This window comes from Urocitellus parryii, chromosome X (assembly GCF_045843805.1).
Source record: "Urocitellus parryii isolate mUroPar1 chromosome X, mUroPar1.hap1, whole genome shotgun sequence".
In the NCBI taxonomy this organism is placed as follows: Eukaryota; Metazoa; Chordata; class Mammalia; order Rodentia; family Sciuridae; genus Urocitellus; species Urocitellus parryii.
In genome coordinates, this window is record NC_135547.1 from 59,840,759 (window position 1) to 59,867,199 (window position 26,441).

The following is a 26,441-nucleotide window of genomic DNA, read 5'->3' on the forward strand; positions in this document are numbered from 1 at the left end:
ATTTAAATATTTATTTTTTAGCTTTAGATGTACACAGTATCTTTATTTTATATGGTGCTGGGGATCAATCCCACTGCCTCATGCATACTAGATGAGCACTCTACCACTAAGCCACAACCCCAGCCCTGTTTGTATTCTTGATCATTGCCATTCTGACTGGAGCAAAAGGAAATATTAATGTAGTTTTCATTTGTATTTTCATGATTGCTAGAGATGTTGAACATTTTTTATATATTTGGCCATTTGTGTTTCTTCCTTTGGTAAGTTTCTGTTTAGTTCTTTTGCCCATTTATTAATTGGGTTATCTGTTGTGTTGTTGTTGTTTTTTGAGTTCTTTATATATTCTGGATATCAATCCCCTGTTGGAGTAGTAGCTGTCCAAGATATTCTCCCATTCTTTAGGCTATCTCTTGATGTCCTTAATCATTTCCTTCACTGTGCAAAATGATTTTAGTTTGATGGCATCTCACTTATTGATTCTTGGTTTTATTTCGTGTGCTTTGGGGGTCTTGTTAAAGAAGTCAGTGCCAGCACAAATATGATAGTGTTGACCTTATATTTTCTTTTAGCAGTTGCAAGGTTTCTGGTCTAATCCCTAAGTCTTTGATCCATTTTGATTTGAATCTCATGCAGGGTGAGAGATAAGGACCTAGTTTCATTTTTCTACATAAAGCTATCCAATATTCCTAGCACAATTTGTTTAAGAGGCTGTCTTTTCTCCAAAATATATTTTGGCACCTTTATCAAGTACCAAAGGGCTGAAGGTATATGGATTTTTCTCTATGTCTTCTATTATGTTCCATTGGTTTTCATGTCCATTTTCATGCTAATAACATACTGTTTTGGTTACTATAGCTCTGTAGTATAATTTCAGATCAGGTATTGTAATGCCTCATGCTTCACTTTTCATGCTCAGTATTGCTTTGGGTCTCTTATTGTTCCAAATTAATTTCAGAATTTTTTTCTAACTCTGTGAGGAATGTCATTGGTATTTTGATGGGGATTGCATTGAATCTGTACATTGCTCTTGGTACTATGGCCATTTTGATAATTAATTCTGCCTATCCAAGAACATAGGAGGTCTTTCCATTTTTTAAGGTTTTCTTCAATTTCCTTCTTCAGTGTTCCATAGTTTTCATTGTAGAACTCTTATACTGCCTTGGTTAGATTGATTCCCAAATATTTAATTTTTTTAGGTTATTGTGAATGGAATGGTTTTCCTGATTTCTTCCTTGGCTGAATCAGTCTTGAAATGTAGGAAAGATATTGATTGTGGGTGTTGACCTTATATTCTGCCACTTTACTGAACTCATTTATAAGCTCTCGAAGTCTTCTGGTGCAGTTTTTTGGGTCTTCTAGATATAGAATCATGTCATTGGCAAACAGAGATGGTTTGATTTTTTCTTTTCCTACCTGTATCACATTCATTTCCTTCTCTTGCCTGATTACTCTGGCTAATATTTTAAGAACTATATTAAATAGGAGTGGTGAGAGTGGATAGCTTTGTCTTGTTCCTAATTTTAGAGGAAATGTTTTTTAGTTTTTCTCCATTTATTATGATTTTGGATTTGGGTTTGTCGTAAATAGTGTTTATGATGTTGAGATAAGTTCCTTCCATCCCTAGCTTCTCCAGCATTTTTAACATGAATGGGTGTTGGATGTTATCAGAGGTCTTTTCTGCATCTAGTGAGATGAGTGTATGGTTATTGTGCTTAATTCTGTTTAAGTGGTGAATTACATTTATTGATTCATGTATGTTGAATCAACCTTGCTTCCCTGGAATAGAATCCACTTGATCATGGTTTATTATCTTTTCAGTGTGTTTTTCAATGTGGTTTGCTAATATCTTATTAAGAATTTTTTTCTTCTATGTTCATCAGAAATATTGGTCTGTAGTTTTCTTTCCTTGACGTATCTTTGTCTGGTTTTGGTATTGGGGCTCCACTTTCTCCTTGCTTACACGGTTTCTGACAAGTCCCCTGTAGATTTTGTCCTTATTCCGCTATATGTAAGGGTTTTTCTTGTTTTGTTTTGGTATCAGGGACTGAACCCAGAGGTACTTATCCATTGAGCCACATCCCCAGCCCTTTTTAAAATTTTTGTTTTGAGGCCAGGGTTGTGGCTCAGTGGTAGAGCACTTGCCTAGCGCATGTGAGGCCCTGGGTTCCATCCTCAGTACCACATAAAAATAAATAATATAAAGGTTGTGTGTCCAACCACAACTAAAAAATAAATATTAAAAATTTGTTTTGAAATAGGGTCTCACTAAGTTGCTGAGGCTGGCATTGAACTTGTGATCTTCCTGCCTTAGCCACCAGAGTTGTACTGGGATTACAGGTGTGCAACACCATGCCTGGCTACAGGTAAGTTTTTTGTTGTTGTTGTAATATTTTCTTTTTGGTTTTCTGCAGTTTGCATATTATATGCCTAGGTCTTGACTTTTTAAATATCCTGATTGGTATTTTATGTAATTCCTGGATCTGTGGTGTCTCATTATTTTGGAAATTTCTCAGCTGTTATTACTTTAAATATTTCTTCTGTTCGAAATCCATTATTTTCTTTCTGTGTATTCCAACTATGGATATGTTATACCTTTTTAAATTGTCCTCCATTTCTTCAAAGTTTTATTCTGTTTTTTTTCTTATTTTTTTTCTTTTTGAATTTCAATGTGGGAGTTGCTGTTGCTCTATCTTCAAGCTCACCATTCTTTCCTCACTTTGTCCAGTCTATTGTTGACACCATAAGGTTATCATTCATTTCTGTTAGTGTTTTTGATTTTTAGCATTTAATTTTGCTTCTGTATTTCTGCTTACTTTACATTGCTCATCTTTTTCCTTGCATGTTGTCTGTTTTATCTATTATAGCTGTTAATGAATTAAACATAGTTATTTTAAAATCCCTCTCTGATAATCAAATATCTGCATTATATCTGAGTCTGGTTCTGATGCATGTTTTGTATATTCAGACTATTTTGTTTCTTATCTCTTAACATAACTTGTAGTTTTGTGTTGAAAGCTGAGTATTATGTATTGGATAATGAGAACTGAGGTAAATAGATCTGTGGTGGAAAGTTTTATGTTAAGCTGGTTAGGAGTTTGGCTGTGCTTAGTGTTTATGGTAGCTACAGGTGGCAGAGACATCAAATTCCTCTAGTGTCCTTGTTTCTGTCTCCCCTCTTAAATTTGGACCTCCCTAAAATTTCCTTTGAGAGCCTGCATCTTGCAGTCCTTTTAGCTGTTAGCCACTATGATTAACTAAAGACTTGTTAGCATGATGGTAAAGTGTGAAGGAGAGGAAGTATTTTATAGTAATTTGATTAAATTCAAGGCTTTTGTGGGGCCTGTGTCCTGACACTATGACTTTCACAAGATATTTTTTAGATTCTTTCTCTCCCTTTCATAAGACTGGAAGCCTTTAAGGGGCTGGTGTAGGAGGAATGCCTTTCTTCCACTGGGATAAGGCTCTCTCCATTGCAGAGTAGGCTTTTGTTTTGATAAATATACTGGGTATATATTTCACAAGCATACAATTTCCTTCTCATGGCCAGTGCCATTAGGGGATCTTTGTGGGATCTTCACTGCAAGAATATGTTAAATTTTCTGGAGGTAAATCCCATAAAACTGTGGGGATCCCTCCAAGACTGCAGGTCTCTGGAAGTTTATCATTCTCATAGTATTCCACATTCAGTCTGAAGAAATTTGTCAAAATTACCATTCAAGTGTTTTTACCTGAATAGTAAGAAATGAAATCTCCAGCAGTTTTTGTCCTATGTAAAGAGAGTTTGTGTTCTCTGAATTGGCCTTTTCTTCAAAATTTGGTATAGCCATTTTACTGCATGACTTTAGTTCTTTGGTGGGTCTAAGAAAAAACAGTTCATTCTCAGATTAATAAGATTTTTTCCTCTGGTTGTTATGCACAGGAACAATGACTTCCAAGATTGTCACATGTCAGAGAGAACACTGGAATCTGGCTGTGGACTTCACAAGGGTAGCTAAAGACCAGTGAATATAGCTGTTGCCTTCTTTTCAGTTGGATGTTGGATGTAGGAATAAAGTTGCCCTTGAAAACCCAGCTGCTCCCCAAATATTAGCTCTTTTCTCTCCCAGGTGCAGGAAATTTGTGTAGCTCCCTGAACCTGATATCCTAGTCCCAAAATTCTTAACTCAGAATGCAGATTTAGACCTAAATCAAAATTCCTGGTGGTGAGGTCTAAGAAACCTTGACTTAATTCAGGGAGAAAAAAAGTAATCTCTGTCACCACCACCACCAGGAAGCAGTGCATAATACTACTACAATTTACACATTACATTAGTTGCCTATGATTGTTAGGTGCTTGCTTAGACTTGAATGAACAGTTTCTGAGCTCTGGAAGTACTTTGTAAAGGGAAGTAGCATAATATATTAGGGAGTACCCAGACTTCAGAGTCAGGAAGTACAAAGTTTGAATATAGAGTTTGCCACAGGCTTTTGCTTAGTAATTTTTGTAACTTTGGTAAAGAATACTAATGTCTTTATAACTCAGTTCTTTCATCCTTAAAAGAGACTGGTAATACTAAATACTACTTCACAGGATTCTTATGCACACTGAGAAAAAAAGTATCTGATATACTGTACCACCTTAAAAGAAATAGTATTTCTAGATCCTTTTGGGGAGGACAAGACACAGGGACTGAACTCAGGGGCACTCGACCACTGAGCCACATCCCCTTCTCTATTTATTGTATTTTATTTAGAGACAGGATCTCACTGAGTTGCTTAGATTTTACTGTTGCTGAGGCTGGCTTTGAACTCAAGATCCTCCTGCCTCAACCTCCCAAGCCACTGGGATTAGAGTTGTGCATCACCATGCCCAGCTATTTCTAGATCCTTTAAAAATTCTGATCTATTCATATAATGGGATAGCTTGGGAAAGCAGGAAAAAAGGAATGAAAACTCCATGGTGATTTATAGGGGTCATAACAGCTAAGACATTGTCACTGTGGTCTTTGTTGTTATAACCTCAGTGTTTTGTATACTGTTTTGCTTACCATAACCCCTTACTAAATGAACATCGTTTTTGCTTAAATATACCACCCCACTTCTTGTAGCCATGTGCCAAAGAGGCTAATCCCAGTTCCAAGGGTAAACCTCTTTGTTCTAGGAGCAATCTATCCCCGGGTTACTGTCTGGTTCATGGTGGGGAAGTGATCTAACTCTGATAAATGAGACATTTGGGGAGGATTACAGAAGTATTTCTGAGGAAAGTTCTAATTCATAAGAAAAGAACATTAGAAAAGACTGTTTCCTCTTCTTCCTTAGGAAGTTGCTTGAGTTTTGGAATTTTTGCAGTCATCCAGTCATCCTACCAGCTTTAGGATGGAATTTTAACATTGTAAATGGCAGAAGAAAGAGATGGAAAAAAATCCAATTTCTTAGATGAATTAAATAACCACTAAGGCTACCCTATTTCAGTATTTCCAATTGACATTTCCTTATTAAGTTAGTTTTACTTGACTTTCTAGTTATGTGAAAATGGAACAATCCTGAGTGACACATATGTTTGGGTGCAAAATAGCTCTTAAATGAGTAATAGCTGTGGATTTCTGCATGTCAGTGAGTATATACCTCTACAGTGGCAAAACTTGCATTTAGACATAAAAGGAAAACTGTAGATTCTGAACATCATACCTAATGATTTTTAGAAGTCTGCCAACTGTGTTTTCTGCTCCAGATTGAAAACTAAAGCTTCGGGTAGAGCCCAAACTCTTAAGATCTGGAGGGTCCAGAAGTACATTAAATGCTTGAGCTCATAGATATGCATAGACTTAATTCTGAGAATCATTGTGTTAAAGTATACCCTTATATAAACATAAAAAATATAAAGGTATCAGAAACTATATGCTTTCAGCTCAGGGGACTGCACTAAAGTTGAAAAAGATAAATTCTTAGTGTCAATAGTTAGCATGTTTGATTAATTTTCTCCAGGTTCACTAAGCAACACTGATAATAGAAAGAGGTAGATACTTGATATTTTTTGAAAGTTGGTGTTTTGTCAGGACAGCGGAGCCAGGTGCCAGAGAATGAGGTAGGAACATAGTAAAAAAAAAAATGTACTGAGCTGAGCATGGTGATGCACACTTATAATCCCAGTGGCCTGGAAAGCTGAGGCAGGAGGATTACCAAGTTCAAAGGCAGCCTCAGCAACTTGGTTAAGCCCTGTTTCAAAATAAAAAATAAAATGATCTTGGGATATTGCTCAATGGTTAAGCACCCCTGGGTTCAATTGCCAGTACCAAAACAAACAAACAAACAAAACACATACATACACACACACACAAAAAATACAGCATTCTATAATGGGACATTAGGTTGGGAAGGAAGGAAAATATGGAGTGGCTAATACACAGTGAAATGGGAAAAAGGAATAGGAGGTCTAACAATATTCAGGGTTGTTTTTTTTTTTTTTTCAAAATGATGAACAAAGTACTTTGCTACAACTTGTAAGGAAAAGAAAATCTGATTAATAGTGACAATGATAATTAAAGGTTTTCATAACTAGCATTACAGGAGTATAGACATAGTACAGTGATAATGTACAACAGCTCCAGATTCAAACCTCAAATGATTGCTACCCAACTCAGTAAGCGTGGCCAAGTTAACCAGTCTTCACCTCAGTTTCTTCATATATAGAATGGGAACAACAGCATCAACCCCCATAAGTTTGTTTTGAGGATTAAATAAATTAACACATTTATAACCCTTAGAAGAGTGCCTGATACATTGAAAGTACCCAATAAGAATGAAAAAGAAAAGTATAGACTTATATACCTGATGGACACTGATGCAAAACTCCTGAACAACATATTATCAAACTGAATTCAACAACATATTATAAAGATAATTAACTATGATCAAGTGGGATTCATCCAAGGCACACAAGAATGGTTCAACCTGTAATTCAATAAACATAATATATCACTGAAACCTATAAAAACACTGATGAAGGAATTTAAGAGGACCTAAATAAATGGAAAGATAGCCTCTGTTCATGTAATGGAAGAATTAATATAAGTAAAATCTTCATACTTCCCCAAACAAAAATAATCCTAAAATTGATATGGAACCCTAAACAACTCCAAATAGCCAAAGCCACCTTGAGCTTTAAAATACACTGCACAGCTATAGTAACCAAAACAGCATGACACTGGCATAAAACCAGACACATAGGCCAATGGAACAGAGTACAGAGCCTAGAAAGAAGCCCATGCATCTATAGTCAACTGATTTTCGACAAAAGTGCCAAGAACATACATTGGTGAAAGGACAGTGTTTTCAATAAATGTTTCAGGGAAAATTAGACATTTGCATATAGAAAAATGAAACTACACCCCTATCTCTCACCATATACAAAAGTCAACTCAAAATAGAGTAATAATCTAAATGTAATATAAGAAAATACTAGAACAAAATGATTTTTAAGACACCAAAAGCAAAGGAAAGAAAGCAAAAATAGACCAATAGGAATATATCAAAACAAAAAGCTTCTATGTGACAAAGGAAACAGAGTGAAGATATACCCTACAGAATGGGAGAAAATATTTGCAAACTATACATCTGAGAATGAGTTAATATGCAAAATATAAAAGGAATATAAAAATTCACTAGCAAGAAAATAAATGACCTGATTTTAAAATGGTCAAAACACCTGAATAAACATTTCTAAAAAGAAGACTAAAAATAGCCAGAAGGTACATGAAAAATGTCCAGTATCGCTAATCTTCACTAAACTGAAATAAAAACCAAAGTAAAATATCACCTCACTCCAGTCAGAATGGCTATTAACAAATGACAAAAAAAAAAAATAATGCTGAAAAAAATATGCAGAAGAAAGGAACCCTCGAAAACTGTTGGTGGGAATGTAAATGAGTACAAGCATTATGGAAAACCATATGGTGTTTCCTCAAAAAGTTAAAAACATCAGTACCATATGATACAGCAAACCCACTACTGAGCATACATCCAAAGGAAATGAAATCAGTATGTTGAAGAGATAAATGCACTACTATATTTATTGTAGCATTATTACCGAGATAAGGAATCAATGTAAGAATCCATCAATAGAATAACATATAAAGAAATTGTCTCATATGTATACAGTGGAATACCATTCACTTATAAAAAGAAGGATATCCTATAATTTGTAACAACCTGAAATGATCCTGATGGGCATTATGGTAGTCGTGATAAAAGCCAGGCACAGAGGCTGGGCTTGTAGCTCAGTGATGGAGCACTTTCCTAGTGCATGTGAAGCACTGGGTTTGATCCTCAGCATCACATAAAAATAAATAAATAAAGGTATTGTGTCCATATACAAGTAAAAAAAAATTTAAAAAGCCAGACACAGGCGTGGCACAGTGGTGCATGCCTACTATCACAGTTGCTCAGGAGGCTGAGGCAGGAAGATCGTGAGTTCAAAGCCAGCCTCAGCAACTTAGTGAGGCCCTAAGCAACTCAGATAGACCCTGTCTCTAAATAAAATACAAAAAGGGCTGGGGATGTGGCTCAGTGGTTAAGTGCCCCTGAGTCCAATCCCTGGCACAAAAATAAATAAATAAATAAATAAATAAATAAATAAATGAATTTTTAAAAACCAGGCATAGAAAAAGAGCTATTAATGCTTTCATCCTTATGTGAAATCTAAAAAAGTTGATCTCATAAAAGTTGTGAGAGTAGAATGGTGGTTACCAGAAGTTAGGGTGACTAGCAGGGAGAGAGAGAAATATTGGTCAAAGGACACATAATTATAATTAGGAGAAATAAATTCAAGAGATCTTGTGTATAGCTGGGTAAATGTTGGTATATTGTATTCTTGTAAAATACAAAATGGAGTAAATGTTAAGTTCTCACCAAAAAATGATAGCTAAGTGAAGTAATTAATTTGTTCACTAGCTAGATTCAACCATTATGTAATGTATATATACTTATATATGTTGTACATTATAAATACATATAATTTATATATTATTTTAAAAAGAAAATGATAACCGAGATAGATAAAAAAAATCTTTAAATATATCACACTGTTGAGCTAGGTGCACACCTATAATCCCAGCAGCTCAGGAGGCTGAGGCAGGAGGATTACAAGTTCAAGGCCAGTGTCAGCAATTTGGTGAGACCCTTAGCAACTTGGTAAGACCCTGTCCCTAATAAAACATAAAAAGGGCTGGGGACATGGCTCAGTGGTTAAATGCCTCTGGGTTCAATTTGAAAGCCCCCTCCCCCCCCCCCGGCATCACACTATTAATAAAAAAGAAAGGACCAAGTAAATCTTAATATTGTTATATGAAGTAGTGAAAAGTTTAGGTTTTGTAGTCAAACAGACTATTTGAATCACAATTCCAGAGTCTGAGCTCTTTTCCTATGCTTCCTGTCTTCCAACACTAGTTCTGTATTGTTTATAAAAAAATTTCAATACATGGTATAAAAAAAAAAACAAGTGCTAAATTAAGGGGCTGGGATGCAGCTCCACAATCGAATACTTACCTGTCATGTGTGAGGCCTTGGGTGCAATTCTCAGCATCAAAAAATAATTAAGTAAATAAATAAGAAGGAAGAAAGGAAGGAAGAAGTGCTAATATAAGGGCAAATAAAATAATGAGTGAGTACATAGGATGGAGGAATTAATTCCTACGGCAAGGGACAAGGATGAGGATATCAGTAAGAACTCAAAACAGGCCATGGCATTTGAGCTGAACCTAAAAGGATAAGTCTGTTATCAATGGGCATAAAAGAATTCTAAAAATATTATGGATTGTTGGGGACAGCATGGGGAAAGGCACAAAAATAGTGAAATACACATATAGTTGGGAAACAGACTATGGCTTGAATGTGGGCAAAGTGAAGCAGGACCTAGATATTAAGGTGAGGGATTTGAGAGTGAATGGCTCTTTAAATGTTTTATCACATTATAGTTCTGCCTTGAGTTGGAAAACTGTTTTGGAAGATGGAGAAGAAAGGCAGAACTGTACAGAAGGACAAAGGATCTTGAAAACCTTGATAGGGAATCTGGAGGTATTTTATAGATGAGATCCCATTGAAGATTGCTCTTTTGAAGTTGATGGCAGGGTCAAGAATTGGTGGGTAATAACATTCCATGTATATAAAAGACACCTTTCTTTTATTCATGACTAGAAAGATGACAAATCCTCTCTAATTGTATCCTCAGGAAGCAACATTTTAGGTCAGGCAACATCTGAACTGACCCTGATATATTTGTTACATGAAATAACAGAGTATTTATCCAAAAGGGGGGAAAAACAGAAGGCTATCCAAATGTTGAAATTTTTATTCCAACCATACTCCAGGAAAAATGTGATGGATGATCCTTGCCCCCTACAAGTCTTACCCAAGGAGTTATCAGGACAGAGACAATTATCCGCATGAGTGCACACACAAACTCACCTGGTCTTTTAATTGAGAAAGAAAAATTCAACAGGTATGAACTGGTTATATACCTGTTCCTAGGTATACACAGGCCAGGCCACAATTTGAACTTCCCTGAATATAAATATAGTACCCACAACAGGATTTCCACAGTAAGGAATTGCTGGTAAAACTAGATAGGTATATAGATATATAGGTATAACTAGATAGGTAGGTAGGTTGGTAGGTAGACTTTCAAAATCTAAGTTTTAAGTATATGACACAAAAACATACACTGCTTATTCACATGTAGGACATTGATAGGCTCTGCCTCCTTCATTTTAACTTGATATAGGATATATAAGATCAGAGGGAGGCTTTACATTTATTAATTCAGGAGTGGTTGCTAAAACTATGGTCAATGACACCATTGATTTGACACAACTACCCAGATATCATCATACCATACAGCTTTAAGGGCATAGTCAACAGAAATATTTCCCACATTTAAATCAGACTCCAACAACAATTATCAATTCCCATACTTCTGACAGACAAGGTACAATTAGGGATGACCACATCTTCAAATTTCATAATTCACTAGAACAATTCACAGAACTCACTAAAAATGTTATACTTGTGTTTATAGTTTTATTATAAGGGATACATGTAGGGCAAAGTGTGCAAAGGCCCTCACTATAGCTCCCATGCTCTATGTGGAGTCAAGAAACATCACCTTCCCTGGATAATGGTATGTTTACCAAACAGGAAGCTCCACTTAGCCTTGAAATTCAGTTTTATTGGGATTCATTACACAAGCACAATTGACTAAATCATTTTCCATTTGATTGAACTAATACTCTTCCCAACTATTCTCCGTGGAGGTTTGGCTGGTCCAAATTTCCAACCCTTCAATTACAAGGGTGACCAGCTCACAATCTGAATCTATAAGCCCACCATAATTCATTTCATTAGCATAGCAATGACACTCCTATCACTCAGAAATGTTTGAGACTATGGAAACATTAATTACCCTGATTTTATCATTACACATTTCTTTTCATTATTATCACCAAAATATCTGACAATAATACTTCAGAGGAAGAAAAGTTTATCTGGGGGGTCTAATGGTGTAAAAGTTCTCAGTTTATGGTCAGTTAACTTCACTGTTCTGAGTCTGAGGTGAGACAGAACATATTAGGGAAGGATATGGTAGAGGCAAGATGCTCAACTCATGGCAGCCAAAAAGCAGAAAGAAGAAAAAGCAAGGAGCCAGGACAAAATATAGTGCCCTAAGGCATGTTCCAGTGACCTACTTCCTCCAGCCACACTCACCCATCTACAGTGATGGGTGGGTTGGGAAACAGACTATGGCTTGAATGTGGGCAAAGTGAAGCAGGACCTAGATATTAAGGTGAGGGATTTGAGAGTGAATCAGGCTCTTTAAACGTTTTAAGCATTTTATCACATTCTAATTCTGCCTTGAGTTGGAAAACTGTTTTGGAAGATGGAGAAGAAAGGCAGAACTACACCTAGTAGTCGATTCAAATTATTAATCCACAGGATAGATTAATACACTGATGAGGTCACAGTTCCAATCACTGCCCAAAAGCCCCACCTCTGAACCTTGCTATATTGGGCATCATGCTTTCAACACATGAACTTTTAGGGGGACAATTCAGATCCAAACAATAACAAATATGCAAAATTATTACATCTAAATTAAAAAATAAAAGTAACAAAGGAGGCAGGAATATTTGTACCCAGTTATGGCATAGTTCCCCAAACCCTTGTAATTTCCTTATTGGTAGATATATGCAATAGAACCATCTTTTATTATCATAATTTGTCTTAGTTCCCTAGTTTCTGACACAAGAACTTCTAAGGCCTCAGGACTCCTGGAATCTCTGGTGAGGTAAGATTAGTATACTGATGAGATAACTGTGACTGGACCCCCTAGGTAACTACAGGATATGCTTGCCACCAGAAAGCCCAAAACATGATTAGAGGGTTGGAATGTTCAGTTTCATACTCTCACCTCCAGGGACGGGAGAGGGACTGGAAACAAGAGTTAATCACCAACAGTCAATGATTTAATCAATCATGTCAATATAATGTGACTTATATAAGAACCTTAAGTGATGGATTTTCAAGCTTCCAGGTTGGTGACTTCATTCATGTGCTAGAAAAGTGGTGCACCTTAGCTTCAAAGGGACAGCAGCCCTTACGCTTGGGACCCTTCCATACCTTGTACCACCTCATCTGGCTTTTCACTTATATCATTTATATTTTTATAATGAACTGGTAATAGTAGGTAAAGTGTTTTTCTGATTTCTGTAGACTTTGTAGCAAATTATCAGTCCTAAGGATGACTGTGGGAACTCCTAATTAGTACCCAAGTCAGGCAGAATTGTGAATAACCTGAGAAGATTCACTATCTGTGTTTTCTAAAGTTGAGGGTAATCTTGTGGGACTGAGCCCTTAACCAGTGGGGTCTCCCATAACCCTGGGTAGTTAGTTATTAAGTTGTAGGGTACCTAATTAGTATCCTCAGAGAACTGGAAAACTACAGAGTGTGAAGAACCCACACATTTTATATCAGAAGTGTTATGAGCAGAGGAATAGTTTTATTTCATTTGGTACCCAGTGATGCATTGAGGTGGGGGAGATAGAAAGAGGACAAGGAAGTATTAAGTGACAGCTACCTAGGATGGATCCAAAGAAACAAGTCCTCTAAGAAATAGGCAGAGAGCAAAACAGTGAGGAGGGAACTTATAATGTTATCAATGAAACTGTTTCTGTAGGTAGTCCCAGAAAGATCATCCTCTCAGGCCCAGGACAATAGGAACAGGGAGCCTTGCATAGATCAGCAAATTTGTGTTCCTAAATGGGAGAGAGCTGCTGCATGAGACAGAGACCCAGGAATCCTCTTGGGGGTTGAGAAGTTTGGAATATTCCAATGAGATATCAGATGTGAAGAGCCCATAGCAGCTAGGTTCCTTCCTCTTAAGCCTTGTTTCCTCTCCCTTTCCAAAGATCCACACAGCTTGAGGTTCATTCCTTCCTTGCAACCCCAGTCAGCTGGAACCCTGAAGCAAAAGGAAGATGTGTTCCCCTCTCTTCCTACCACCCCTCTCCCAGTGTTAAGTTGATCTCAGCTATCTCCATGGCCTGAATACTGTCACTAAGGAAATAGACAGACAGAAGGAGTACTGACATGATGAAAGAAGGAAGAGTGGTAGCATAGCTCACAGTTCTCATTCCTAGCACTGCTTTTCCTGATCCAGAGCTACAGGTGTTCACAAATTGTCACTTCACTGTTTCCCCTATCTGGGCTCCTGAATCCAACTCTGTCCATATACTCACCTGTTCCATCCACACACAGAAACACAGTAGAGAGCCTGGGAATGGGGGAGTTCAGAAGGCAGGAGGGAGTGGGAGAGTCCAAGGTATTTCAAGTACCAGCCCTAGTCTCAGCCACTACCTCCCAAGGATGCCATTCCCTGGTCTTGCACCCACCTCCTCCAATAGCAACTGCTGCTTCTCTGCATGGATGCTTCCTGCAGGATGACTCCCCATCTCTTGAGCTCCTGGACAAAAGACAGATCCAACTGAGATGTTTGTGATTGGATGAGGGATTGTTTCCTCTACAGACAAATGATGTAATTCTGATCACCTGAGAAATTTAAGCTACTGACACATGCAGAGACACCTCCTCACCCATTTTCTACCCACCTAAATACCCCGATACTCATCCAATCTGTCTCATTTGCCAGGTGTGTGTCATTCCTGTTCTTTCTCCATGCAAATAAACACAACTCTGTCTGCCCATGCAACATTTTGGCCACACAACCCACTGTCTGCCTCACATGCCAAAGCAGCCAGGTTGACTGCAGCAGCTCTGCAGCTTTGATGGCAGAATCTTTATGCTTCTGGGGTTGAGCTATTTGCTAGAAGAACCTGAAGCTCCTGACCTTGGGGAAGACAGAGAACTGGAAGAAAGGCTGGATTAGAAAACCAAGTTTTGAGTCCTAGGCCTGACCTTGCTCTCTAGGAGCACTCAGCCAGGGAGAAATGTTCCATAAGGATTTGGGAGGTGAACTGATTTTCGGTATTTTATATAATTGGAAGTATTAAAACAGAGACGTACATGAACTGACAGAAGATCTGTTGAAAAAAATTCATAAGCAAAACAAACATTCAACCTCCAATTTCCACCACAAAGATAATCATGTTAATATTTGCAGTTTGCAAATAGAAGCTAAATTGCTACTTTGCCCTACTTCTATTCACCTTTGTATGATAGTCAGGTATAGAAAATTTTGTTGGACTGTCAGGAAAATTATACAAGATTCGGATAAAGTCAACATAGATTACTGGATATTGTTTCAGTGCAGTGCTGGGTTTCACTTTCTATTGATTGAACTATTTTTCAACTTCATAGAGGTTAATGTTAAATTGTAGATATTTTGTTCAATAGATATATAAATTATTTGTCCAGTGGTACAGATAACATTAAATGTTACAATTTATTGTCCTGTAAGATATTAATCAGTTTTATACTTAACTCAGCAATCTTATCTGATTCTAATATTTTTTAATTTCCTATGAAATATATTTTGCTTATATCTTTATATTGTGTACATTGTATACACACACATCTCCTTTAACCATTTTCTTGCTCTCAGCAGTTGTTTGTTGTGTTGAAAAAAATTTTAATTTATATGAGTCATAATTTTCTTTTTGAAAATTGACAGCATCAGACAAATAAGAATATTTTTCCATATCTAAAAATAATAAAACATTTGATATTTTCCACAAGTTTTGATTTTCTCTCTAATCCACTTTTATCTCTGATGTTTGTAATTATTCTGTCTGAATGTATGGTCTTTTTTATTGTGGCATAATACACATAACATAAAACTTACCCATTTTAACCATTTTAAAGTGTATAAGTCAGTGAAATTAAGTATATTCTCAATGTTGTTCAATCATCATCACTGTCTAGTTCCAGAACTTTGTTGTCACCTAAAAAGGAAATGTTATGATTGTTTGAATGTAATAATCATGTGCAAAAGTTGTTATCTTTGTACCATCAAGAGACTAATATAAACTTATCAGCTGTGATTTTTCTTTAAAACATTTCATATAAAAGCTAGTTTTTCCTGAAACCACATCCATTTACTTTTCTGTTATTTTACCTCTAAAAATGACTTATTCATTTATATAACTCAATTCTTGCATGTCCACCTGTAACTTGAGGCACTAGATATAAGCATATTGATGTTTTTTAATTTCCTCAATGCCTGTCTCTGAGAATTTTTCCATGATATATTTTATTCCATACTGTGGAACATATGAAGTTGCTTAATAAGTCATATTGAAGCTGCATAGAAATTGTATTTATATACATTTAAAAACTGGATCTAATCTTCCATAGATAACACCACATTGTTATCTAGTTTACTGAATATAAAATTACCAATGTCATTTAATATCAATAAATCAATCCACACATAACTATTTTAATGGCTGCATGGTATTTCCTTAATACTTTCCTTGGACTAGGATCATAAATGATAATCCTATACCTGAGCCCATTTAGTTGCATCTTTCTTTCACTCTTTATGTGACATTGAACTAACACCTGTCCTTTGAATTATATAATGCAGATTTGGTTTACTCAGGTCCTCAAAACTGACTTTATCCCATCTTCTTAACTGTATTACTCACTGAACTCCTTCACTTAATTCAGGCATATTGGGTACATTCATGCTATTTGAATGTTTTCCAATCACACTTTTCTTCACACCATCATGGCCCACTTTCTAAGAATGATTTGTCTCATCCTATCCTTCATTGACTAATTTTACTGGGTCCCTGTCTTTGAAGCATTCTTGCAGTAACATGGCCCACAACAATCTCTCCTTTCTTAAGATCCAAGAATGGGAATTTCTAATGAGCACATTTATTATACTATTAATTACCAATGCTTGTAAGTGTGAACAATGTAGCTAAACCTGGTTTTCAGAGTGAAGAAGGGTCACTTATGTCAATTTTAACATAGAACTTTATTGAAAACACAGACTCAAGTAGAGAACCACATGTTTAAACAACGAATAGCAGGGTAGCTTATACTCGGATGAATTAGCTCATCAGAAGCTCAACACGAAAAAATATCACAATCTGGACAGCAAGACAAATATCAACAAATGTGTTTTCAGTTCTAATATTCATTTTGGCATCCAAAAATTAATCTAGCTCAAAACAAGAGTTTGACAAGTTAACATAGGCATTAAAATTGTTACAACATAAAGCCAGACTGTGAACACCAAAGCACTATTCAGGGTTCTTTGGGAACATAAGGCTGATCAGCGGCAGGTGGTTAACCATACTAACTGTGTTGTCCCACCTCAGGATCATTTTGATTGTCTATTTGGACTTGTAGATCCTTAGCTAACTCCTCAAATTCATGGAATGCAGACATAAGCGGATCAAGACTGAAATCATCATCAATCAAGGACAATGCTCCACTTTTTATAATATTACTGATGTTTTGAAACATTTTAATAACAATCTGAATGTTATCATTTGTCTCTTCTATATTAAAGAGACCCACAAATATTGACAGAGCTTTGGCACTGAATAGCTTTTTTGCCACCATAGGATTTTCAGACAAATTCAGTAGCATTTTCAGAACATGAAACTTTGTTCTTGCATTGCCCGTGGTTAACAAGGAGAGAAACCCGGACATATAATTGGCAATCAGTGTGTGATAGTCAGTAGTCATAGTGAGATGTCTAAGCATCCTTATCCCAGTCATCTGTTCAAGGGAATCCACACCATGAGCAAGCGTTTCTTCACACACCTGACATATGAATGTCTCAATCATGTTTAGATTCGGATAAGGTGGAGCCATGTGAATCATGTTTTCTAGGAAACTTGTCCTAACTCGAGAGGAGGGATAATTCAGCAAGGTTTCAATAAGTGAGACAACACCTGAATCCCGAATGAAATCACGGGTAAATTGAGAAGCACTTCTCATACCCATTGCAATTTTAGATATTTCATGAATAAAAGGATCTCGAATTTTATCCATTAATAAAAGGAGTTCTTCAAACTCCCCAGAACCAATTTTAAGCTCACATTGTATGCAGCTACAGGACCAATTCTCAGGCTCTGCACTCTCCCTGGCCCTAAGATGCTCTCGAATTTCCCTCACAGACCGGTAGGAGGGATCATACTGAAATGGGAACTCAGGTTCAGCCCGATCAGATTGAAGCAAAGATTCCTGCTCTTCCCCTTCTGGGCCAAGTTCCACATTCTTGGACTTTGCCTCATTCATTTCAGAAGACCCTTCAGGAATTCTAAAGGGACTTGTGGATGGGAAGCCAACCCCATGACAAGGACCAGGTTTGAATTCAACAGTGACTTCTTCCCAAGTTTGAGGCCTAGATGATGCATTAAGCTCATCCTCAGCAGGATCTCTGTACCTGCAATTGGCCTTGTATACAGGACTGGGATTTAGGTCAAAGCAGGCCTCATCTCTATCCCAGAACCACGACCCAAATATGGCCTCTTCTTCAGACTCAGGCCTGGTCTCTTCTCTGGCCACAGCCCCCAAACTGGACTTTTCCTCAGCCCAGAACAATGATCCACCAATGGCCCCCTCCTCAGCTCCTGGCTCAGATTCACAGATTGCTGAAGCTCCAGCCTCCAAACTGGCCTCTTTTTCTGCCCAGAACCAGGACCCAATAATGACATCTTCCTCAAACCTGGGCTCCTGTTTGGCCCTATCAATGTTTTTAGCATCTTTCTGGGCCCTGGATTTCAAGATGTTATTAGGTTCTTCCTTGTCTCTGCGCCTGAATCTATTATTGGCCTCTTCTCCAGGCAAAAACCAGGACTCTTTATAGAATTCATCTTCAGACTCAGATTCAAAATAATCCTCTCTCTTTGTCCTGAGCTTGGACCTGACATTTGCCTCTTCCCTAACTCTAGGCCGGAACAAGTTATTGGTATTTTCTCCAGCCCAAAAGCAGAATGGGTTACCAGACTCATCCTCAGACCCAGACCAGGAATCAATATAGGGTTCTTGCTTGGATGTAGACTTGGACCTGGGGTTAGTCTGATGTTTAGCTCTGTGCCTGGACCTGGTATTGGCCTCTTCTCTGGGCCATGATCTGATACTGGCTTCTTCTCCAGCCCAGAAAGAAGACACGGTAGAGGTCTCATCTGCTGACCAAAATCCAGACTCATTAGAGGCTTCTTCTCTAGCTCTGGGCCTGGGGTAGCACCAAGACCCCATACTAGTCTCCTCCCCTGGTCCAAACCAGGGCTGGATTCCTGCCTGGCCCTGGTTGCCAGGAAAGGTTTCAGCATCCAAACTGACCAGTTCTCTATCTACAGGCAGGCCCTTAGATTTAGTAACTGATCCAGAATCAGTATTGACCAATGGCCAGGTGACAGCATTAGTCTGGGATGCTCCCTCTGCCTGTGACATTGCCTCAGTACCAAACTCAGTCTGGGCCCATGCCTGGGCATCATCCTTAGGCCTTGCCCCAGAGACTGTTTTGGCCTCACTTTTAGGACGGGCACCACCTACTGCCCTGGCATCAGTTTTGGGCCTTGCCCCAGCCATTGCCTGAGTCTCAGTCTTGGGCCTAGCCCCAGCCATTGTCTGTGCCTCAGTTTTGGGTCTTGCCCCAGCCACTTTCTGGGCCTCAGTTTTGGGCCTTGCCCCAGATGCAGACTTGGTTTCAGTTTTAGGCCTTGCTCCAGTTGTTACCTGGGCCTGGGCCCTAACCTTGGGTCTGACCACCAGAGGGACTTCATTCTCTCGCTCAGCCCCACTAACAACTTCTTCCCCAGCCTTCTTTTCAGACTTGGCCTGGGCACCAGTCTCAATCTCTGCCCCAGTCATGGTAACACTTACAGAGAAGGCTCAATTAATGACGTTTACCACTGTCCCAAATTTGACAACAGATCTGTCACAGATTTTTATCTTCACAGACTGATCTTTTGATGATCCAGGAAATAAAGTTGGAAATAAGAATTATAGAGTCAATTGCCAATCCAGCAGTCAATCAGGCTCCTACCCAAGCACAGTCTCAGTCAATAATATAGATACAGTGGAGAGGAGGCACAACCAAGCTGGGGGAGGATGGATGGTTCCTGGGTGGGTGCGGACCTGTTGAGGGTGGTGGTCAGCAGCAACTCCAGCACCACCAGAGCTGCCACTGGAGGTGGATCTAGGGAGAGAGAACGAAATGGGGGATTGAGTCTCATCCAACTGTGTCACCTCATGCAGAGACTTACACAGAGAGACTAGTGTTGAATGCTAAATGGGACAGCTCAGGTATAAGAAAATGTTTCTCTTGCCTGCTGCAAAATAAGTATGGGTGAGATGGGAAAGTGTGTTATCCATAGAGAGGCAGAAGAGCCTCTCACCAGATCCTAATCACTCCTGGACCCCACCAGTAGTGGCTGGTCTCCACTACCCCACCCAAAAGTGAACCCACGCCCATACCAACCTTCACTGATGTGGTGCAATTTCCCTCTCCCTTCTTTGCTCAAGTGGTGTTATGCACCACAGCCGACTGCAGGGGGTCCTACAGACAAACATACAGGAGAGAATGGAGTCTGAGTGCTCAACAGATAGGACACACCCTGGCCCAAAACAAATAGCTCTCTTTCAGTTTAAGGGTCTTATCTGTCTAAAGTTCCCTGTCTCCTGGTCCCAGCTCTTGGATCATCCATCAGGGCCCAACTTACACCTACCTCAACATTCCTAATATCTCTGGCCAGAAGAAACAAAGGATGCTGTGGCAGTGTGCAAGTCTAGCAGAGAGAAGTAAACATGGTCTTGCACCCACTTGGAACAAAGCCCAAAGCCACCTGCCATGCTCTTCCTCAGTAGCTGCCTCCCACCCCACCCTCTCACCAACCTCCAGAGATTTGAGCCAGTCTCCTCCTCCTCCTCTTTTCCTTTCTTGCAGAATTGAACAGCCTTAAAGCAGGCCTATGAACAAAGAGATGAAAAGTTAGGAGAGTCAGGAAAAAAAAAAAAACAAAACCGGCAGCAGCTGAGCTTGGTGGTCAGACCGACAACAAGGATAGGAGTCTCCAAATTAACTGTCTTTCCACATTTAGGGTCCTGCTGGTAGAATACTCTTGTTTTATTTAGGCCCTGTTGCAGGGCTCCAGAGGTAACACCACCTTCTCTTGACGTCATCCTCTTCCCAATACTCCCTTCTCCAATTCTGAGGACTCACCACTAGGTGCTCCATTTCCCCTTGCCCTGCGCAGCATAAAATGGGGGAAGGGCACCGCACATTCTAGAAAGCAGGTGATGGAGTAAGTGCTACTTATGACTCTCTCACCCCCACCCCCAGTACTCCCACCCAGGCAAAGTCCATCTTTTCAGGACCCCGATTTGGGAGAGGGAGGGAGAAGGTAGGGGAAGTGCCTGGACACCTGTTAGGAGATGACAAGATGCTACTAAATGCCTGGCCATGTCTGGTCACAGTCGTCCCACTCCCATTCAGGTGTCCACTCAGTGACAGTGCCCACCCCCCATCCGCACACACCTCCAGAAATCCAGGCCATTTTCCTGCTCCTCTTTTTCCTCAAGCCTCGCCTCTACAGATGCGCACTCTGGCCTGTCAGAACACACCAGACCTACCGCACACACGGGAGATTTTGACATCAAGCAGGAGCCTGTGGGAAGGGACAGCACCCGGGACGCGGGGTCCAAGAGGCCCCTTTCCGGAATCGGCTGGAGTGGCAAAGGCGACCCACCTCCCGCTATGCCAGCTGGGCTGGACAGAGCTTGGACACCAGTCCCTGCTCCTATTCCCACCTACTGCGGCCTCCCGGGAGCCCCTCACTTGCGCGCCGCCATTTCTCCCTCACAGCCTCCCCCCAGGGCACAAACACCCAGGAGGGCAGCGCGGGCGCAGGGAACATAGCTGGGAAGCAGCTGCTGCAGTTGGCCTCCGGAGGCTCTGCTGGAGGCTCTCTGGGCACCCCGCCCCCTGCCCCGACCCAGGTGGTTCACCACCGCTTCCTCACCAGTGGTCCCCGGCTCCACACACCCCTCTCAGGGAGCAGCTCCCGCCAGCTCGCTGTCTCCTCGCCGGGATGCCAACGTCTGGGGGGGGGGGGCAAGCTGTCAGCCGGCCACAGTGGAAGACCACCCCACGCCCCCTGTGCGCCCCACTTGCCTTCACAGGCTCAGAGCCCAAGACGTTGGGATTCCCCTCCTCTCCTCTCTCGTCCTGTCCTCTGGCAGCTTCTCACTGGGACTCCCACCGCTTTCCGTGCTAGAATTGCTAAGAGGCGTCCCGCCCCCACGCCTCTGCACCAAACCGGGCAGGGGCTGCGCAGGATGCGGCAGAACCACTCGCCTCGAGGGTGTCGGGAAGGGGGGCGGAGGGATATGGTGCGAATGGGCTCGACGCCCCCTCCCAGGCCCACCGTAGTTCCGACCCAGAGGTGGGCGGGGCCAGCGCCAGCCCGGGTCTGAGGGGCGGCTTAGCACCAGCAGCCTCAGTAAGACCCCACGCACCCTAGCGTGCAGACCACCACCCAGTCTCCTGCGCACCTACTTCTGGCGGGACTGGCGAGAGGGCGGGCGACTGGGGGCTGCGGGAAGCGGTATCTGGAGGTCGGGAAGCGCTGCGAGGGCGGGAGCAGCGGATGGATACCAAAACTCTCTTTGGTGTGCCTGCACCCCAGACTGCGCAGTGCCTGCCCCCCTCCTGCCACTCCCCCTCCTTCCTAGACGCTAATGGGAGGGGGTGTCACGACTGCAGACTGCGGTTTGGGGGGGACGGACATGTGACTTCACTACAGACCGACTAGGGGCCTCAGGGATGGCTCTTCCATGTTTTTCCTTTACAGCTTTAGGAGCCATGACGGGGAGAAGAGCACTCTTGTTGCTTATGGAACTGAGGTGGGGTCTTCCTTTAAAGGCCTTACCACTCCCCTTCCAAAGGAAGATTGACCTAGACCCTTAGCCCTAAGAGACGTACCGCTGCTCTGCACCAACAATTACTCTTTCTGCCACACTAGTAATAGCTCACTCCATATGGGAATTCACTTGGCCATTGGGTCGTCCCCACAGCTGTCCAAGGCAGGTCTCCCAGGGAACCACACACTCCTATCCCTGGTGCCCCAGCACAAAGTTTCAGGCACCAGGTAGAACCTGTCTTGGATCCTTGCACACTGTTCTGTTTTCTTCTCTTGCCAGTCACGTCCAAGCCTTTGTGATATTTGGCACTGTGGAAATTTGGTGGTGATTTGAACCAGCTTGGCCATAACCATCTCTTTCTTAGGGGAAGGAGCCAATGTGCTCCCACTTCCTTAAGACATATACTAGGCTGTTTCTGAATGCTCTCATTTTACCCCCACATCCTTCCTGTATTCTGGATCCTGTCTTTTCTCTGCTTGCTGCATGGGACAAACACAGCAATGGGGTTAAGCATACACGTGGTGCTGTTTCTGCTGACCACGTTAAAATCTATTGAAATGTCTCTTTTTCGTGTTTGACAGAATAATGGCCCTGGAAGGATGCCTGCACCTTATACTCCACAATATGTAAACATATTATGTTACCTGGGGAAGGAGAATTAAGTTTGATAACTGGTTGAATTTATAAAATATGCTGGATTATCCTGGCAAAAGTAGTCCAATGGCTTTTTACATGGGGCAGGGGGAGGCAGAAGAGTCAGTGTCCAAGGCAAGTAGCATGAGAAAGACTAGACAGGACACTGTTGGCTTGCAACATGGAAGGCGGCCAGGAGCCTAGGAATGCAGGCTCTCTCCAGAAGCTGGAAAAGAAGCAGATTCTTCTCTGGAAACTGCAGAAGGAAATCAGCTCTGCCTACAGCTTGGTTTTATTGTAATGATACTTTATTTGTATTTTCAAACATCAAGACTGTAGGATAATAAATCTGTGTTATCTGAAGTCACCACAATTGTAATAGAGTTGCCCCTCTACATGTATGGTTTCTTCATCTGTGGATTCAACCTAACCCAAATGGAAAATATTTGAAAAAAGTGCACCTGTACTGAACCCATAGTGACATTTTTCTTCTTGTCATCATACCCCAAAGAAGACAGTATAACACATTTACATAGCATTTGCATTGTATTAGGTATTCTAAATAATCTAGATGAAATTTAAATTATACAGGAGGTAGTGCATAAATTATAAGCAAATATTATGTCATTTTTTAAAATAAGGGATTTTAGCATCTGTAGAATTTTCTATCTGTAGTGGTTCTAGAACCAAACTCCTGAGGACACCAAAGTAGGACTGTCATTTGTTATAGTAGCAGTTGGAACTAAGTACTTTCATCATCAGGAAAGGATATGTCACCTTTTTTTAAATGTATTTCTGTCTCTGGGTCAATGTATTTTCGGATCATGTTTCATCACCATCACCATCCATTCCACCAATCCCCTTCTCTCCTTTTCTTGAAAGAGTTGTATAATGATCCTTGAAGTTTATCTTGTAGAATGCCCATTTTTGTTGAAAACTACTCATATTTCCATAGATGAAAAGGGAATCCTATTTTCAATATGAATCTATATACTTCCATATCAGCTTTTGTTTTCAGACGATTAGCTCTTCAATAGATAATATGAAGAAAATATCTGAGAAGTACTGTATACCATATCTGGAGATGAATGAATGTGCCTACCAAAGGAAGGCAACTTTAAATGTGCTGTTTACATGTTCTTAATTGAATTTTTTTTCTTTCTTCCACATTATAGTCTCTACCTATGTGTTACACATAAAGCAGCTTAAATAATTAAATGTCAGCTTTATAAAGTCAGAGAACAAATCAAATATTGAAACAGGATGCTGACTTTTGTCAGTCTAATTGCTAAGCACTATTTCTTCCCCGTGAAACAGATTCCAGACTAACAGATTGCACCAGCCAGTTTCACTCCCCAGTGCCTGTACTAGCACCTGCATAACCCTGACTTGCCCCTGAAATCTAATTTTTCAGAAACAAATAGCCCACAAGCATTAAGCTATGGCACAAAGACAGCTATGCTGACTCATCATACCTAACACTCTGGCCCCAACCTTACTCTGCCTCCCACATGTTTGTTTGTGAACTTCAACACTAGCATATCCATTGCCCATGTGGCTTGAGTGATCTGGTCCCTTTCAACCACCATGGATGTGGACCTGCTTTTACTATTTAGCTTAACTTGAATTTCTAGTGTTGTTTTAATTTTTCATTAATGACATATGATGTTGAACATCTATTAAATATGCTCATTTGTCATTTGTATATATATTTTTGGCCAGGTATCTGTTCAGATCATTTGCCCATTTTTATTTTTTTTAAAATTAGAGCTTTATAAATATACATGGTAATTGGTTCAACCCGACAAACTCATACATGCATGGACATTTATTAAAATTCACAATCCCACTATTTACCTATTTTTACATTGGTTTGGTTTTTTTTTATTGTTGTATTTTAAGAGTTTTTTGTATGTTTATATACCAGTCTTTTATCAGATGTCTGTTTCCTAGCTATTTTCTTGGTCTCTGGTGTTTCACTCTTTGTTAACAGAGTATTTTGCAGAAGAGATTCGTCTTTAATGAAGCCCAACTTACTGATTTTTTTCTTTCATCTGTCTTACTTTTGGTATTATATCTAAAACAGTCTTCTAAAGTTAACTAGATATTATTCTGTGTTTTATTCTTGAGTTTCATAGTTTTGCCTTTAACATTTAGTTCTATTACACATTTTGAGTTAATATATGTAAAAGGATAAAGGTCCATGTCTAAATTCTTTTCTGTTTTTGCATTGGATCAGCACCATTCGTTAAAAACAATATCCTTGAGGCTAAGGTTGTAGCTCAGTGGTTAAGAGCACTAGCTAGCACCTGTGAAGCACTGGGTTCAATCCTCAGCACCACATAAAAATAAATAAATAAAATAAAATTATTGTGTGTATACAACTAAAAAAAATTTAAAACCAATATCCTTTCTCCATCAAATTTTGTTCACTTTTGGCCAAAGATCAGTTGGCAATATTTTTGTGGGTCTATTTCTGGGTTCTTTCTCTGTTGCACTGAATATCTATACTTTACCAATACCAAACTCTCTTAATCCCTATGGCTTTATGGTAAGTTTTGAAGTTGTATATTGTCAGTCCTCTGATTGTTTTTCTTTAATATTATGTTGGCCATTATGGATCTTTTGCTTCTCCATGAAAATTTTATAATCAATTTGTCAATATCCACAAAATAACATGCAGGAACTTTGACTGGAACCTGGACATGGTGTTAAACACCTATAATCCCACAGACTTGGGAGACTGAGGGAGGAGGATTGCATATTTGACACTAGCCTTGGCAATTTAACGAGAGACTTTCAAAATTTAAAAATAATAAAAAATGGACTGAGGATGTAATTTAGTTCTTAAGTGCCCTGGGTTCATTCCCCAGTATCCACCCTGCCTCTCACCTACTCAAATGTTTGAAAGAACTGATTTCTTTACAATATAGTGTTACTATCCAAGAACATGAAATATCTATTCCTTTATTTAGTTGATTCCTTACATCATTTTTTAGTTTTCCTCAAATAGAACTTGTAGACATTTTATTAGATTTATACCTAAGTATTTCAACTTTTGGTGCTAATATAATTAAGTAGTATATTTTAAATTTCAAATTATATTTTTCTCATTGCTGATATATAAGAAAAAGACCAATTTTGCATCTTAACCTATACTGTGATATTGCTATATTTATTCATTATAAATTTTTTTTGGTATTGATTCTCTGAGATTTTTTATTTTAATGATTAAAATCAGGAAATTTATTATTTATACAAATGATACAATGTGTTATTGATATGTCACTATTATCTAACTTATAAATTACATTACTGTTAACTGCCCCCCCAATCCTTTATAGTAATTTTTTTCATGGTTTAGAGTCAAAGCCAGGTATACATGTTGGATTTAGTGTTTGTTTCTCTTTAATTTGTAAATATTTATCTGCCT

General features: G+C 39.6%; 2 protein-coding genes across 2 annotated transcripts in view; both read right to left on the reverse strand.

The window, feature by feature from the left end:
* Positions 1 to 19,959, reverse strand: part of Gprasp3 (G protein-coupled receptor associated sorting protein family member 3) — a 32,180-nt gene extending 12,221 nt beyond the window's left edge. The window contains exons 1-5 of the mRNA XM_077794059.1: positions 19,935 to 19,959; positions 19,592 to 19,652; positions 15,330 to 15,429; positions 14,271 to 14,393; positions 13,921 to 13,991 (exon numbers count right to left, since the gene is read on the reverse strand). The gene's annotated coding sequence lies outside the window, so the exon portion shown is untranslated. The remainder of the gene's footprint in view (positions 1 to 13,920; positions 13,992 to 14,270; positions 14,394 to 15,329; positions 15,430 to 19,591; positions 19,653 to 19,934) is intronic.
* Positions 16,495 to 19,607, reverse strand: Gprasp2 (G protein-coupled receptor associated sorting protein 2). Its single transcript, XM_077794058.1, has one exon. The coding sequence runs from the start codon at positions 19,322 to 19,324 to the stop codon at positions 16,796 to 16,798; it is 2,529 nt and encodes an 842-aa protein (XP_077650184.1). The 5' UTR covers positions 19,325 to 19,607; the 3' UTR covers positions 16,495 to 16,795.
* Positions 19,960 to 26,441: the final 6,482 nt, after the last annotated feature.